This window comes from Taeniopygia guttata, chromosome 5, assembly GCF_048771995.1.
Source record: "Taeniopygia guttata chromosome 5, bTaeGut7.mat, whole genome shotgun sequence".
Taxonomy (NCBI): Eukaryota; Metazoa; Chordata; class Aves; order Passeriformes; family Estrildidae; genus Taeniopygia; species Taeniopygia guttata.
Window position 1 is genome coordinate 26,746,584 of NC_133030.1, and position 17,176 is coordinate 26,763,759.

The 17,176-nt window shown below is 52.4% G+C and overlaps 1 protein-coding gene across 11 annotated transcripts in view; it reads right to left on the bottom strand.

Annotated features, from left to right (window-relative positions):
• DGKZ (diacylglycerol kinase zeta) overlaps positions 1–17,176 on the bottom strand; it is a 54,754-nt gene that overhangs the window by 18,595 nt on the left and 18,983 nt on the right. For 6 of the 11 annotated variants that reach the window (XM_030274268.4, XM_030274273.4, XM_030274272.4 and 3 more), the window contains 12 exons: positions 6,989–7,097; positions 6,189–6,284; positions 5,311–5,388; positions 4,979–5,035; positions 2,822–2,890; positions 2,338–2,409; positions 1,918–2,034; positions 1,754–1,825; positions 1,364–1,459; positions 1,012–1,094; positions 764–824; positions 248–361 (listed from right to left, as the gene is read on the bottom strand). In XM_030274268.4, the coding sequence (XP_030130128.4) occupies positions 248–361; positions 764–824; positions 1,012–1,094; positions 1,364–1,459; positions 1,754–1,825; positions 1,918–2,034; positions 2,338–2,409; positions 2,822–2,890; positions 4,979–5,035; positions 5,311–5,388; positions 6,189–6,284; positions 6,989–7,097 (1,024 nt within the window). Of the gene's footprint in view, positions 1–247; positions 362–763; positions 825–1,011; positions 1,095–1,363; positions 1,460–1,753; positions 1,826–1,917; positions 2,035–2,337; positions 2,410–2,821; positions 2,891–4,978; positions 5,036–5,310; positions 5,389–6,188; positions 6,285–6,988; positions 7,098–7,903; positions 8,740–16,239; positions 16,255–17,176 lie in introns of those variants that run through there. The other 5 variants (XM_030274264.4, XM_072929953.1, XM_072929952.1 and 2 more) reach the window with 3 other exon arrangements.

Consider the following 17,176-nt stretch of genomic DNA (forward strand, 5'->3'; position numbering starts at 1 on the left):
TAAAACAATACATCTTCCTTTAAAAAATTTTTCAAAATTTGAAAAGGCAATTGCTTTTGTATAATTTAATGCAGAATCATTCAAATGTCAGAAGAACAGCAATATCCCAATTGCACTTATTTGTTGGTCTATATTTACAGGAAGTTGAAACACGAGCCCATGCTAATCTCCAACCATGTGTCTGAAACAAGGATTGAAGCACTCAGTCCTGCTCTGTCAGCAGTGGGTTCTTGTGCCCATCACTCACCCCACCCCAGTTCAGTGTTCTGGCCAAGTCATTCCCTGTCCCCAAAGGTAGGATGGCCACAGGAGGAGGTGGGTTGATGCGCAACTGGTCCAGAATGGAGAGTATCCAGCCCACCTGCTCAAGCAAGAGAGTGCAAAGAAACCATTAGTTATCTCAGGGACCAGCAGGCAGGCAGAGTTGACTCAGAGCACTAGTGACGGCAGAGGGCAGAGATGGGGTATCCTTAGCAACACCTGAGGCTATTCACAGTCTTTAATGCTCTAATCAGGTGCTGCAGGAGAAACCAGTAACCCCAGTGAGGACACTGGCCCTCAAAAGGGCTACAAATCCAGACATGTTACAGACTAGCACTCCCTGGAACAGTGCATGAGGGGACCCACAGCATCTATGCTACCAGCTGTAGCATGGATGCAGAGTGCACAGTTTGCCCTGTTCTGGATTACAAGGAGGGCTGCTGTCTGCACTGGAAAGGCCTGGGCAAAGGGGCACCATGGGATGGAGGGGCTGGAGACTCACCGTGCCATCTCCCCCGCACGCCAGGATCCGGAGATTGTGGACTTTGCGGTACAGCTCCAGCCTGTGGGGAACAGGAAGGTTGAGGAGGCGAGAGTTACTGAAGCTGTTACACAGCAGCTGCCTCACAGAGCCCTTGGCATTCACAAAGCCACGTCCATGTCTCCCTCTATGAGTTGGGGGAAGAGCTCTCGGGAGCAATCCTGGGACAGAGATGGGGGAGAGAAAGTGCTGCCACCATCAGTACTCACGCCTCCTTGGGTCCACCCTGGCTGAGGTCAAAAACTTGCCGTGGGTTGAGATACCACATGAAGGATTGGATGATCTTGGCTCCCTGTGGGGAGAAGAAAGACTTCAGGTAATAAAGAGTTTTCGGTGCACAGCAGAAGGGAGCATCTGGTCCTGCCTGGGGATAGGCTAAGACAACAGCATTCTGGAGGGGACACAGGCAAAACCTGGCGAGGTTGAAACTGCTGGGTAGCAAACTGGCATTGTGGTCTTTTGTGCAGCTGAAACATCACTAAAACTATGATCAGAGCTCAGCACTTGAATGGCAATGCCCTCACAGAGATGTCTTCTTAGACACACCAGACAAGGCCATACCTGATTCCCACCACTCTTGGGATTAACAAACACCAGCAAGGGCTTCATGAGAGGAGCTGGCATGGGCTTGATGACAAAGGGTTTCCACCTCCCCTCCTGAAAGAGACACCATAGATGATCCTTCAACAAAGCTAGGGAAATACAAACTGCCACCTCCAGCTGAGCCCTAACATCATGCAGGTCAGAAGCAGGAGGAAGAAAACACCCCAGCCATCCCATAAACTTTATATCTGGGATATACCCTGCCAGCAGGCACCCTCCCTCCAGCTCAACCTCCTTGAAGTCAGTGCAGACCCAGAATAGCCCACTTTTATTCCCAGCCTTGCTCCTCACTATTCAGTCCCTCTGCCCTTCTAAGACAAGGTCATTCCCAGTCCCCTCATGTCTCACCTCAGCCCCCTTTTTGCTGGATTTCCTCTTGAATGATGTCCTCTTCTTCTTCTTACTAGATTTCAGTGGATTCTAGAGAGAAAAGGAACAAACACGAAAACCCTGTGAGGAGCCACTGGGCAAGTGGGAACTGAGAAAGATCCCCAAGAGTTGAAGTGACTTACCTGGGGCCGCCGGACCCGCAGAATCCAGGTGGGAGGAACGACGACAGCAGCATGAGCCCCTAATGAGCAGGGCTCTTCAATGTGTTGCAGCATGAAACATGATACTTTGCTGTGATACTGGCCAAGGAGAAGACAGAGAGAAAACTCAGCTGTTCAGTTTGCTGGGCACAGCCACCATCTCCTCCTCTCAGGTCCCCCATGCCAATGCAGGGAGTGCTGGATGAAAACCATGCAGGCATTTTTGTAAAGGGAAGGCAACGAAGAGAAAGTTTCTCCAAGGAGCTTGCCCAGATCATAGTGCAGCTTCTCCCAGCAGAGGGAGCTGTTAGGGGCAGGCTGCAGAGCAGCAGCCTGGGGAGTCCCGGCAGGGGTCATCAGCGCAGAACTGACTGGTAAGGCAAAAAGGGGGGCTCTGCTCACCGCTTGTTTGCACCAGGAACAGCTGATGGCTACAATCTCTTTGCTGTGGAAGGCAAACTTCTGCTGAAAACCCTATGGAAGAAAGGATAAGAGGCTTAGGGAGTTCCCTGCAGCTTCCTACCATCCAACAGTAAGACATCAACAAAGAGCATGCCTGCAGCTGGAGCCCTCCAGATCTTGTCAGACAGTCCCGAACAAAACAACAGCACCAGGGAGGCCACTGTGCTCTGTAGGGGTGTCCTTATTGCTCAAGGAAAGCATGTCAGGAAGACAATTTCTTTCAGGATTAGTTGGGCCCAGGGGAAGAACTACTCTTATGTGGGAAGCACTTACATAGTGCTTCACTGAGAAAAGCAGGGCACATGTCTTGGTTTTGCTGCCAAACAGGAATGGTGGGATGTCCCTGGTTCCCAGTTCTTGTATGTCTCTGACTTGACTTTAGGTTTCCTTCAGGCTAAGCAAAATGCCCAAGATGCCCTCTCACCTTGCCACACTGCCGACATTTCCCTTCCTGCCGCCTCCGGTGCACCCAGTGATGTCGGACAACAATGGGCTAAATGAAAAAGAAAAAAAGAAAATTGAAAAAAAAAAAAAAAGAAGTGAAGGGCCCAGTGCATGAGGGAACACAGGAACAGGCAGAAGAAATGGACACAGGCCAGCCAACTTCTGCTCTTTCAGCAAAACCACTGCTCATAGGCACCAGCCCCACACCCGCTGAGAGAAGGCAAAGCCAAAGAATCAGGGGGCAAGAGGCCAAATTAAGATGCTCAAAGAAAAGGGAATTAAAACCAGAAGAAATAACAAGGAGGACAGGGAAACTGAAGACTGAGAATCACACAAAGCAGATCCAATGGAGAGTGGGCAAGCAGTAGCACATCTGTGTTCCTTAATATCTCTGCCCAGATGCCCCTAGTGCCAGGTGAAAAATGTGCTGGTGGAAGGCATGAAAATCCCTGGAGAGACACAGTTTGTGCCCACAGGAAGAAGATGGAAGTGCTTGCAGCTAAGCAGTGAACCTCCTCATTTCATATTCCTCAAGAAGAGTGGCAGCCCCAAAGCCCTCCACACCCACTTCCCCCTGCTCTTTTCCCAGGCCAATCCTGAGCCTGCTTCAGTCCCAGCGTGGGCAGCAAGGCTGCTTGCCAGCACCTCTGCTCTGCCTGCAGGCTCACGGTGGGTTCAGGGCTGGGACTTGCAGAAGTGGTTGTGAGGGAGTCAGAAGTTTTGTAATGAAGTACCACTTGTCCTAAATCCCATCCTATTCTTCCAGCCCTGGACTGGGAATGGCAGTGCAGACAGAGTAGCAAAAAGAGAAAGGCTGGCATAACAGGGCCCAACATCCTGCTCCTGACAGCTTTTGGGATCATGATGATGAGAGGCAGAAACTGGCAGGAGGCTGGGGTCAGCTCCAGCATTGCCTTCTCTGAGTGTAGCAACATGGGAGGGGACAAAGAGTCTTGTTGGCTTTAGTGGGTATTAATCCAGCAGGAGCAGAAGGAGGGCTATGCCTTGAGCTCAGCTCTGGGTCCAAGCAGGCACATCTAGGGAAAGAGCTGACCCTGAAGGGGATCCCTGGCACCACAAAGGACAGAAGAGCACCTTTTTAGGGAAACAGGAAGGAAGAGGCCTTGGAAGAACTGAGAAGCATTAGAAAGACAGGATGAAGAAGCAGAATTTGTGAGAAAAAGAAAGAAAGGGCAGGAGAAAAATTAGTAGAGATTGGAAAGAAGAAAAATAGAGACGGATGATTGAGCAGAGGCAGCAAGCTGTTAGCAGAGCCCAAAAGGTAAGTGAAGCACAAATAAGAGAGCTAGACTAAGAGCAATATGTGAAGGAGGTACAGAAAGAAAAACAGAGCAAGAAAGAAAGGTTTAAAGTGATGCTAAAAGCTTCCCTTTATGACATCATGCTGGCATTTCAAAGCAGGCAGCCCTGTGTTTGAATATTCTTCCCCAATTAGGTCTGCTGTGCCAGCACAAACACAGTGTGCTGGGGGCAGCTCTGTTACCAAAATGACCTGTGACTGAGCCACCCACACCCACTCCAGAGCACTGCACAGGCTACACTGGCTCCACAGGCTGGAGGGTGAAGCATGAAGGCTGACAGCTGCTTCCAGCAGTGCAGGTCAGCAGACAGGTTCCAGGCCACTGCTTACGCCCAGTACATTACAACATGGGCTGAAGGGGTCTGATACCACTATTGTGGGCAACTTCCACTGCCACCTGTGGCACCTAGGTCAGGGCAGAATGATAAAGCCAGAAATGAGCCCATACTGCTTCCTTCCAAATTGCAGGAGACTTGGGGACCTGCCACTTCCTCATCTATGTGCCTGAAGTCCCAAAAAAAGGGGCAAAGTTTCTCCCAAAAAACACTGCCTGTAGGTTCCTCCCATGCAGATTCAGAATATGCAAACCATCAGATGGGTCCGCATCTTCTGCCTGCAAACTCCTCACTCTTCACACCCAGTCTGTGCTGCTGTCTTGCAAAGAAACATCCTTTTTATGGCACCACCCCCTTAGAGGAGGAAGGAACATGATATCTCCACTTGGATGGGCAATATGCTGGCAGCATCTGGTGTCTTCACCACCAAACTGGAAATGGGAGATGCACATGTGGGCAGCGTCCAAGGCACATCTCTCACCTCCCGTATGTTCCGGGATCCTGACTCCCTGAAGGAGGGCTTGCAGCGGAAATTTATCTGTATGAAGAACACACGAGAGGAATCAGTAAAACCATTGTACCTCTGAAGTTGTTTGGTACTTGCCACAAAACCCTCACATGTCTTGGTTACTGAACAAAATGGGGCCTGGGGTCCCAGTCATGTCACTAGATCTTCATTTTGGTACTGTCTCCTCAGAAGACCCCTCTCTGCAATTACACATCACAGTTCCCCAATCTTCTTGTGTTTCACTGCCCAAGAAAAGCTGCTACAGTTTTGCGAGCTGCAGGGACAGCTTAACAGACTCTACTCACTTTCTCCAGCTGTTCGATGCAGGGTGTATGCACTACGATCTTGCAGGCTGCACACTTGCGCCTGGAGAGAGGTTTTTGCTGAAGGGTAAGAAAAGGGGAGAAAAATACATATGTGAATATATATGTGAATGAAAATATGTCGTGTTCAGAGCCTGGCAAGCTCAGCCTCCCATCATACCTCCTTCTTATTACTGGGATACAGAACAAGCCCTATTGTAAAGTTAGATACAATCTAGACTGCTTATCTAGTGAAGGGGTCTAAGCATGTACCTATAGCAGATGTTCTCAAGCCTGGGACTGAGCAGGGAGGTACTTTCCCTACTATCCTGTCCTGCAGTCCTTGTCCTTTTCTGACACTGCCTGAGAGCACCATGGAAGCTGGTCTGGGAGGCACCTATAGGATGGTTCAGTGGCAGGCACCTGCAGGATAGCAGGAAGAGTGTGGCATCAGTGCTCCGTGTCATGCACCACGAGCAGAACAGAGCCTGCAAACTGGGAGGGAGGACTGCAAGGACAGGTTGCAATAGGCCTGAGTCTCCACAGGTCACTTTTCTCCTCTATTGTAAAGTCTTGGATTCAGATTGTCCTTCCAAGAGTGTGGAATACCAACAGCCTCTCTGGAACCCTCCAGGCAAGTGGCAGCCCTGCATCAGGTTCCCATTGCAAACTGAGAACCAGCATTGGCAGAAACTGGGGGCTAGGCCCTCCGGTATGCAGAGGCAGGAGGGACACAGTCCCTGCCTCGGCAGCTCCCCACACCCCTGCATGTCCCCCAGCAGCAGCAGCAGCAGTGCGGTCTCTGCGGTCTCCCCACAAGGTGACAGCACAGCCAGGTTTGTGGCCATTGCTGCCAAGGCAGGTGGCCCCAGGTGACTCACCAGAAGCTTTGCCATGCAGTTCTGGTCCCCAACGTAGCAGAAGTCCCCAGAGACATTGGTCTCAAACCAGATGTGCTCCCCATAGACCGCAGCCTCCTGAAAGACACAAGACAACACAAGCTCTGAGAGAACCCCCAGAGAGGCGTCTGAGCACCTAAAATGCTTTGTGCAAGGGTCAAGATACTGGACAATGCTGGTGGTGGGAGGTTGGGGCTAGGTAGAGGCCAGGAGACAAGATGCACACAACAGCCAGGGACATCTGCAGAGAGGAAACCCCACAAAGCTGCTGCCATGGCCCACCTGTTGTAAACAAGAGGGCCCCAGGAAACCAACTCCAAGACCTACAAACCACTTGTAGTATCCTGCACAGGGGAGCTGCTTTCATCACCCTGAGAGGAGGCATCAGTGCAAACTCAGTGCAGGGACACTCCTGAACCAGCTTCTGTTCTACAACCTGAACATGCAGCTTAAAACCTGTGGGGCATTGCCTGTGAAGGAGCAGGGGTTTACTCCTATTGCTTGGCCCCAGCCAACAGATCTTGGCTGTCAGAAGCAGAAAAGCTGGGAGTGGAGCAATTATGCCACCCCTCCAGGAACCACCTGTGCCTCCACAGCCTCTCTCTTGCAGCATCAAATAGTGCTGCCAGAAGCACAGATGCTGGCACCAGCTGGTGGCAATGGGAGAGGCCATAAAAGTGTCAAAGTCAGTCACCTGGGAAGCCTCAATCCCAGGAAGAGCCTGCTGCTTCTTGGCCAAGAGCCCATCCATGCAATGCCCAGCGAAACACAGTACAACTTACGCTCCAATCCACAGTGCTGCGTATCTGCCTCTCTGAGTCGCTCCTCATGGCTAGTGCCGGGTTTGGCTGGGCTACCATGTGTTGGAGACTGGATTTGGCGATAGCTTTTCTGGAAGACAAAGGAGGGCTGGTTATTAAATATATATACAAAGCAAAACCTGCTTCTAAGATGCAACATGAGGCTGGAGCAGAAAAGCCTCCTCAGGACCAAGGGGCTGGAAATGAGGTGAATTTCCATCCCAGCTGGCTGAGAAGTACCTGTTTCTGTGAGATAGTCCTGTGGGATGAAGTGGTACTGGCCTGTGTTGCTGATAGCTCAGCCAGACAGCATGTACCCAACAAAAGGCACAGCCTGGGCCTGCTGGGTTAATGCCCTCAGGGATAACAGCTCCATTGTAAAACACCCTGGGAGTGTCCACCAGCTGAGCTTTGAGCTTTGATGGTGGGACTGCCTTTGCAGGGACAATCTTGAGCAGCTGTCCAACAGTCTCTCTGCATCTCTCAGACACCTCAGAGCCTGGGCTGTTTCCAGAGACCAGTACAACTGGCCAGAATAAAAGCAGCTGTTTGCTTGGGGCTAAGTGAGCTTCTCCCAGATGTACTGGGGTGGAGGAAGGAACAGAAAATCCAGCTAACAGGAGAAAGGTGCATCTCCAGCCAGTAACCAGGCCTACAACATTCCTCTGGTCCTATCCTGGCAGGAGAGGACACCCAGGAACTTCACCAAGAGCATCAGTGGCAGTGCTGGCCAGAGTGGAAGATGCTTATGGTACGCCAGCAGCACTGCAAGACACCGATGGCAGCCAGGACCAACGGCGCTGAGTCTCTTCCCTCCTTCCCCACCAACCCTGGATCTGCACTCCCCCTCTCCCCTCCCCGGGGCATTGCCTGCTTGCACGCTGCCACCATACATACAGCAGCCGGGGGCTCCAGCCTTCTGGGGTGGCGTGGCAGGTGTGCTGCGGTCCCAAACCCTTGACGAGGGTGGCAGAGGGGCACCTGGTTCCAGCTATTCCTGCACAGTGCTGGGCCAGCGGCCGTGGGTGGCCAGAGGGGAGCAGCCCGGGCTGAGGGGCATCGCTGGAGCGCCGGCGCTGGCTGAGGCGGCGGTAGTGGCCCGGCAGGCCGTAGGCAGCCCGGCCGTGAGGGGCCTCGGCGGGCAGGCGGTGGGAGGAGGCGCGCCGCAGGCAGCGGGGGCCCCGCGACAGACGCCCAGCCTGCAGCGGCCGCAGCTGGGGCAGCATGGCCAGCCACGTCTCCTCAGCACAATGCTCATGCTGGCCCTGCTCAGCTCCTGCGCCGCCGTCCTCCGGAGACTCAGATGTGGAGCTGTCAGTGCAGTGAGCCCTGTCCCCGTCCGCTCCTGTGGGAACGAGGCTGGCCCGGAGGACAGCAGCACCCGGCAGCTGGGCATCGATGGCTTGTGCCTGGCCTCCGCACTTCTTCTGCACGGCAAACCTGGGGCTGAGGCAGGGCGGCGTGGTGCTGGAGCGGCGCCGCGTGCCGGGACGCCGGACCAGGCCCAGGCAGGAGAGGGATGCTGCTGGGGTGCCTGAGCCACGGCGGCACTGGGCCAGCGAGGGGGAGGGCAGCCCCACCTGGGAGCGACGCCTGGCCTTGCCCGTGGGCACAGCCACCACGCTGGTGCGCCGCAGCCCCTTCCGCCCAAAGTGCCTCCTAAAAAAGGTTTCCATTGCATCCGGATGGTGGCTGTTAACACAGAGACCAGGAATTCAGTAGGCTCCCCTATGAGTCCCAGGCCACGCTGTGGCTGTCAGGGCAAGGGGACAGTGGGAAGCAAGGGACAGAAGGCTGAAGCAGGGAGGAGGAGACATGGCAATGCTACCTGAGGCGTGTGGTAGAGTTGCTCCCCACAGCTTTACTGCTCCACGAGTCTCACAGCTCAGCCCAGAGGGCTGCAATGGCAGAGCAGGTGTTACCACCTAGCGAAGACCCTCTGCATTCCCTGCACTCCACTAAGCAGAACCCCTGTGTACCCCAAGGTACTGATCAGCCCTGGCACCTCCATTACCCCTACCACTCTCCTGATGCTGATCCACATTTTACACAGGAACCACTCTGGCTAGGTACCAGCCCCACCAAATTTGTAGCAAATTGAAATTAAGCCCTTGTGAGTGCTACAGAATAAAGTCAACAAGGCCAGTAAAACCAGGGCAGGAAAATTTGGTAGAAGAGGTCAGGGAGACCTGGAAGCTGGGAGAGGCTGGAACAGGGCAGAGGAGAGCTAGGAAGATCATCCCATCTGTCCTGAGCAAAACATTCCTCTCACAGGAGAATGAGCTTTATGGAAAGCTCATGCTTTCCCTGCCCAGCTCTAAAAGCTTGACAGGCTGCCTGGACACTGCATCAGTCTGTTGAAAGCCACAGGTGGAAGGTGCTGCAACATTTTCAGTGGCAGTGGCTCAGCATGCAAAGGCCTGAGTGGAAGGAGCTGAGTCTGGCTAGCTCCCGTGCTCCCCACCTCCAGAGACAGTGCTTCATTTCCCACCCTCCAGCTGCCACCTCTCTTCAGCTGCTAGAGGATTTATTCAAGGCCAGCTTTAAAAAACCCACAGTTTGGTAGAAGGAGACTTCTTTTCAATTGCTCCCAAGGCAGGGGACTCGATCATGGTAGCCTGCAAGCACACACAGGCAACCACCACTACCACTCTCAAGGATTTCCATGCTGTGCAAGGCATCTCCTCTACCCACCACGAGGGCATGGGCATGCTGCCCACCACACAGACTGACATCTCCTCCCCTTCTTCTACCTTCCTCTCTTCCCATGCTCTTTTACATTCTTATGGGTCAGTAATAGCAGAGGACCTTCAGGAGATCACTCTGGCCCAAAATTCCAGTGACCCAAGGCCCACACAAACAAGTGAACTTATCAGAAGCTTCTTCCCTTTTTATTTGGAAATGCATGTAAGATGGGACATAGGTTTTAACTTCTGGACAAAACTGAGTTTTTGATAGTGCCTGTAGCACAAGCAGCCCATTGGGCTGTACCTCTTTTTAATAGACAAGTACAAAGGTGAGTTTGTATTTTTGGAAAAGACAAGCTTTGTTTGGTCTCCTTCACCCTTGCAAACAAGGAAGCCAGCTCTTCAGTTTCTATAGGCTTATCACCATCCATGTACTCAGTAATGTAGGGGAAGAAGGGAGGGAGGAATGAGGAAGGGAGGGAGGGAGGCGGGAAGGAAGGAAGGAAAGCAATGGCCTCCAGAGAGCAGTATCAGGGCAGCCAAAGCCTGGCTGAACTGAAAGCAAAGCCAAAACAACACCTCCTCAGAAATACTCCTCAGAAGTCTTTCTCAAGTCCTACCACTGCAAGCAATGTAGGCAGGTATTTGGTCACCAAAAGGTTTAATCCACCCAAGGCCCATGCAGCTTTGCAGAGGGCATCAGTATTTTGCTGATGACCCTTCTTCTAGCCTGTTCCAAACACTGCAGTGCTCCATTCATGTACCCTCTCCATATTATCTGCAGGATGATGCACAGTAAACAGCATAGAATCAGAGAATCTAAACTTCCCCTGTACAACTGGAGGCCATTTTTTCTTGTTCTATCACCTGTTACCTGGGAGAAGAGACTGACCACACACCTTGCTACAACCTCCTCTCAGATAGTTATAGAGCTCAATAAGGTCTCCCACCAGCCTCCAGCTTCCTCAGCCGCTCCTCCTAAGACTTGTTCTATAGACCCTCCACCAGCTGTACTGTCCTTTGGATGTGCTCCAGCACCTCAGTGACAGGAGGAAGGCCCAAAACTGGACACAGCACTTGAGGTGTCGCCTCACCACTGCTGAGTACAGGGAAGCAGTCACTTTCCAGTCCTGCTGGCCACACTATTACTGACACAGGCCACCTGGCACACTCTGGATCATGTTCAGATGGCTGCCGGTGAGCATCCTCACCAACAGGTATTAAAAACTGTCTGAACAAATAAAACATATTAAAAAACACAAGTGAGAACACGAGATGTGGTACCCTGCAACCGACCTTTTTTGGCCAGTTTTAGCTCCTGGGGGAGACATACTGACCAAAGGCACCTCAAATGAGCTGAATGGCTGTTCCCTCCTAGCCCAGATATTCCACCAGCACAAAGCTGCTCCACTGCTTACTGTGTTGCTGCTGTGGGCAGGAAGATCTCTTAACACAGCTTCCTTCCTTTTTGCACCAGTCTCATGAGGAAATCTGCTAGAACAACCTTGGTTTGACATTTACGTTTGAGCACTAGCTGACTGAGGACCTTTTTATCCTCAGGGCTGCCTGTAAATGGCACATGGAATCAAGCTCTGACCACCAGTGGTGAAGGTTATTACAAGATTGCCATCTGACAGCCCATGACAGCAGCATGTGGCAGCTCAGATATGCTGGGTGTACGTATCCCCACCTGTTGCATCTCACTTCCAACCTGAGCTCCAAATGGGGTATTGCAGGTGTGAGAGATGCTGCTGATGGAGCAGATGGACAAACTGCTGGGACTGTCCATGGTTGATATGCATTAGCAGAGCTGTGTGCAGAGCAGCTGGGGAACCATGCAATAGACAGAGAGGAGCCCGAAAAGAGCTAAGTCTTGGAAGCCCCAGGCCTAACACCAGCACATTTCTGGCATCTCCATGGTTTGTCACTGAGAAAAGATGGAGAGGAGCCAGCACCTGTGGCTGCTCTGTAGACCACATTACTCGGCTCAGGTAAGGAGGCTGGATCAAGGCAGCCTGGCATTTGCAGGGTGCAAAGGAAGTACTGCTTCATGTACTGGGATATCAACTCTACTTATGAGTAGATATGCACTATCACTTCAATCTCCTTCTGTGAATAAGGAAGGAGACAGCAGCTCTGGTCTGCTCATGATCTGCAATCAAAGCTCTTGAAAGTTGGGGTGTTTTTTACTACCAGACTCCTCAAAGCATCCTACACACCCTACCTGGCCTTAATGCAGAGATGCTGCTGAAGCAGGAACATGTTCCATCAAGATCTAAACAACCTTGGAAAACACAGCAGGGATTGAAGAGATAAAACTTGCATCTTGTAACTACAGTGGACACAGAGCTTGTGAATCAGCTGTTATGGAGACATCTCTCCAGACATCCAGCAGCTACCCCTCATTTGGTGATGGCAGTTCCAAACCCAGACAGGCTGAACATGCAGTGTCCCCCATGACATAATCTTTGCCCACATCACAAAGAGAATCTGGATATTCAGCTCCACTATTCTGCTTTGTTTCACTAGCCTTTCATGTACCATACTTAACAGGCTGTCTGTGATAGGCAGAGGGATCCTGTTCCATATACCCTCTTGGCCCTTCCTCCACATTATTATTCCATTTGTCCCTCCACCAGCCTGGTCTATTCCTGCCAGTGCCCAGAAGCAAGAGAGATCTCAGGTTACCTTCATAGAGTGACAAATCTGGCACCCCTCTCCTGGCACCAAAGGAGGCAAGAGGACCCTGCTGCAGAATGTTGCTGGTACCAAATGCACAACCCTTGAGCCACAGAGAAATCTGGACGTAATAACACCATCAGCTTCTCCTGACCTTTCAGCAAACCTCCAGTTAGTCAACTGGAAAGCATTTTTTCCAACCACGGGACTACCAGGGAAACAAATCTGAGAGCTTTGCCCTGTTCCATGACGAGCACCTGTCCGGATGGCAGCTGGCTGGATTCCTGCGTTCTGGCTAGCTGTGGGTGCTGTGGAGCTGCTGTGGCACTAGAGCTGGCAGAGTGTGAGCAGGAGGCCACTTCAGTTTACAAGCTGTCTTCTCCTGGCAAAGACACTTGACTTGTACAGACCAGCCACAAGGAAATTGTGTTATTAATAGCCACTCCTATGTGACAGCAAGATCTCCCTGCCTCCTCCCTGCCTTGTCCCTGACAGGGCACTGGAGGGACTGAGGGACATAGAAGCCCATCCAGAGTGCTGCTGCTCATTCCCACCCCGCTGGCACACCACTGGTTGCTTTCAGCCTCTGTTTCCATCACAAGCTTGCACAACCTACAATGCCCTTTCAGTGCTCTGATATTCAATCTTCCATGTAGGCTACTGTTCTTACGCCACCTCTGCTGAGATCCTGTCCCTGCTCTCCTGTTCTGCTTCCTACACATCATCACTGACCTCTCCTCTCCCTGGGACTCCCCAGCCAGGCTTCTCTGACCTTACAAGAGCAATGTGCACAGATGAGGTCTGCTGAGGAAGGTGCCCCTGTGCCAGATGGGGAAGGGAAAATGCTGGTCAAGGTGTGGTGCAGCCCTCAGGCTTTGGTTGCAGTGAGGTGTGCAGTGATCAGCAAGTTCCCATACTATGCATTTTGTTTCTACTCAGAATTTCCATTCCAGCTGTCATCTCTCCTACCATCACACAATAAATAAAACAGAGGCAGGAGCTCCCCCACACTGGGTCCAGTATGAGCAAGGAGATGGGGCTCCCCTCAGCACAGGGGCAGGGAGGCTCCATCCAAACCACGAGCCTTTCAAAGCACCATGAGGGGTGAGCTATGGGCTATGCTCATATATTTTAGGATTCATATATTTGACCTACTGCATCAAGTGCCACCACCTATATGGGCCCTTTCCAGGCTTCTGAGCTGCAGGAGCATGGTATTCCCCGAGCAAGGACAAGCACATCCTCAGTTGCACTGTCACCCTGCAGAGGAAGGGATTACTGCTGCAACCATAAGGTTGCCCCTCCAAGCTGCAGAAGCCAGTTTCTGATCCTAGCAGGGTACTCAGAGGGCGACACATCTCAGCTTATCTCTCAGTGACTCCTGGGCCTGATCGAGATGAATTCAGACCTCTATGCTAGTGAGAAAGCAAGGCAAGTGCTTAGAAACCAGCTGGTGGTCAGATGCATGCAGGTGCAGAGGACCTCCTCCCAGCCCTGTGGTCCCTGAGGTCCTGCACGTGCTGCATAGAGGTCCCTGTCAGGCATGGACATGAGAGGAAGGCACCCCTGGCAATACCCAAGTATGTTTGCCAACTTGCTCAGAAGACTGTCAGTGTCACTGGGCACTCTGGGTGGCCAGCCTGGAGGTCCCAGCACAGCACTGCTTCACAAGGGACAGGCAGCTATGTCAGCGTAGACTCTCTGTATTCATCTTATACCTGGCTGAACAAGAGCACAACTACACAGCCAGTCAGGAGCTGGGAACATCACAGGAGGAGATACAACTTCTAAGATGCTTTCTTCAAATGAGCAAGTCAGGGTGACAGATGCAACACCAAGGACCGGCAGCTGCCTCGGGGGACGATCGTAGCAAGGCAAAGAAATGAAACACCACAGTTTGACAGTTTGTCACAGTAGGCTTCTCCAAGTGGCAGAGGCAGGTGGAAGGACACTGCCTAGCCATACCTCAAACAAAGCAAGGCAAAAGCCATCCCACCTTCATGCCTGGCCCTCCACAAGAAAATGCTCACATTTGGTTTTCTGGGAAGAACAGGAGCTGGAAGCAGAAGGGACTGAGACTTTTTATACAGTTCCTAGCATTTTCCCAACACCCTTCTTGTGGCAGCTCTATCCCACCTCACCCCAAGCTCTGCATGATGCCATCTCCTTTTCCACCACCTTCTCAGGGCAGACATGAGCTCTGTTTTAAGGTACATCTGCCAGAGTAGCTCAGATCCTCTACAAAGACTTCATAAAGTAAAGAGTTTGCCAGCCCTAACATTCACAGTAATGTTCCCATTACAACAATGTGATTTCCTTTCCAAAATCCATGGAAGACAGTGTTTTATCTTAATTTAAAACAAAACCATCTCCTTGGAGCCTCCTGGGCTGACTCTGGGCATTTATATCCCTTGACAACTTTCTACCATCATAATGTTATGAAGTTTATATGCCACTACAGTAAATAATCTGCCTCCCGGCAATCAAGAAACCTGACAGCACTGATGTAAACAATCTGCTGATTTGGCTGAGGAGCCAAACAGCAAGACTGACAGCCTTGAGCCATGAATTAACCAGGGCTGAAATGCAGAGAGTGAGCCAACACGTCACCCATGGTCCTGGGGCTGAGGCTGAGCAGGGGCTGGGGGAGAGGCTGGCCACACAGTTTCTATTTTGGTCCCATCAGCAGGACCAGCGATGCAGGCTGGGAAGGAGTTGAAAGTTTCTTCTCTCTCTCTCTCTGAGCTTCCTTTCCAGAGTGACATGCATGAAGCCAAGCAGCAGGGGCCTCAGCGAGGGTGTCCTGGTGGTTTAGGTACTCAGACCATGGTTTCTTTTGCAGATTCCTATTCACACCCAGTGATGGTCCCCTCATTCAGTATACACAGCTCTGTTCCTCACAAGGAGGAGCACATTATTTAAAGGGTGGCCAGTCCCACAGCCCAGCTGATGGATCCAAACTTCCAGAGCAGCCCCAGAGTTTTTCCCCAGCACACAAGGACAAAATCCTGACACAGAAGTTACTACCGGCCACAGTGCTGCCCCAGGCAGGGCGGCACACAGCGTCTGCCCGGGGCAGCAACCCCAGGGAGGAGAGATGAACCTTGAGTAACAACAAAGCCACAGTGTGGCAGATACAAAACACAAACAGTGGTTCCCAGAGCTAGCAAGTCTCTGCACCTCCCATAGCAAAGTCAAGAAAACCTCAGACACTATACAACATGTACTGATCACTGCTGCCTCCCTCCAGCCCATAGCAGGGATCAGGAAGGGCATCCCACTGTTTCTGGCATAAGCAGGGAATCACAGTGCCACCAGCACCAGAGGATATGCCAGGACTCCACAAATCTGTCCTGCTTTCCTAAGCTATCCCAAAGCAAAGTAACTTAGTACTAAGTGTCCTGGCAAGGCGCAGGCTAGCTCCCTGTCCTCTGCTGCTTGCAGATTTCTTGCGGCCACCCCCATGCCACATGGAGTGGCAGGACGAAAGCAGCAGAACGGGTAGCTGGAAATACACCACTGGCAGGGCAACCCCGCAGAAACAGCAGGCAGGCACCACTGAGTGGCACGGAGGCTGTGTTTTGCAGACCCTTCGCCTGAGCCCTGGGGACTGCTGTGGATCGACTTGCTCCAGGCTCTGGCAGCAAACAGGACATGACAGAAGCAAACTTGAGGGTCTTAGGGATGACTCTGGGGTCTGCTCCCCCTGCCCTTCACAGTGGTCTCGAACTAAATGCCATACCTACAAACTAAGGGCTGTCTCTCCCCCCAGGTCCCCTCCCATCCCCCATCCAGCACAAACAAAAGCAGCAAGCGTGAGGGATAGGGACATGGAAAGGGGAGAGAGTGGGAAAAAGCCCCCGTGACCTGATCCGGAGCGGTGCAGGGGTCCTGCAGGTGCCGAGTGGGTGGCAATGGCTGCGCCGCAGCAACGGGCCAGCCCTCCCCTAGTGAGTCCTAGTTTGGAGAGAGTGCTTGGCTTCTCCCTCCGCTCCTCCCCACGCTGCTCTCGTTAAAATAGCCAACTGCACTTCCTCTCCGAGCAGGCAGCCCCGAGGCTGGCTCGCCCACAGGCGCATGCACCACAGCGGGCCGGAAAGAGAGGGGTCCCCACGGCACCAATGCTCTCCAAACACTCAGCTGCAGCTCGGGGATGGCGCAGCTTCCCTGGCAGCGGCAGCAGAAGGACACGGGGCGAACACGCCAAAGTGGCGATTCTCTCCTGCCTCCTTGGAACTCGGATAAAGAGGTTTGCATGGCTGATGAGAGTCAAGCCCCAGCCACGGAGGGTCTGTTTTCATGCAGCACAGGAGGTAACTTGCTTCTGAGTTACTTTTTAGTCCAAGCAGGCTCCACAGATGTCTCAGGAGCTCTGGTCTTCCCTCGTCATGAAAACCCTCCATGGGACCTCTCATAGCCAGGCTGGGGACTTCCCCGTCATGCTTCACCACTGTCCGGCTTCCCCAGCTGCCTCTAGGGATCTGCTCCCAGCCAAACACAACCCATCTCCCTTTTGGGACCACAAAACCCGTCTCCTCTTTGGTTTTTGCAGAGATGAAGGGAAGGTCACGCCAAGGGCCAGCTCACTCTGCAATGCTGTCACCAGTTATTGTTACTTCAGTCATTTACCCGGGCGATAGTCACACACAGGCCGTAGTGAGTGAGTCAGTGCAGATGGCTGCAGCCGAGATCTCTCCTCTCATACCCTGCCCCCTCCCCTTGCCTACATGTCATGGCTAAAATTAGACAGCTCTTCTCCTCTGTGTGTAGGAATGTGTGTGTGTTTGGACGGTGCCCAGTGCTC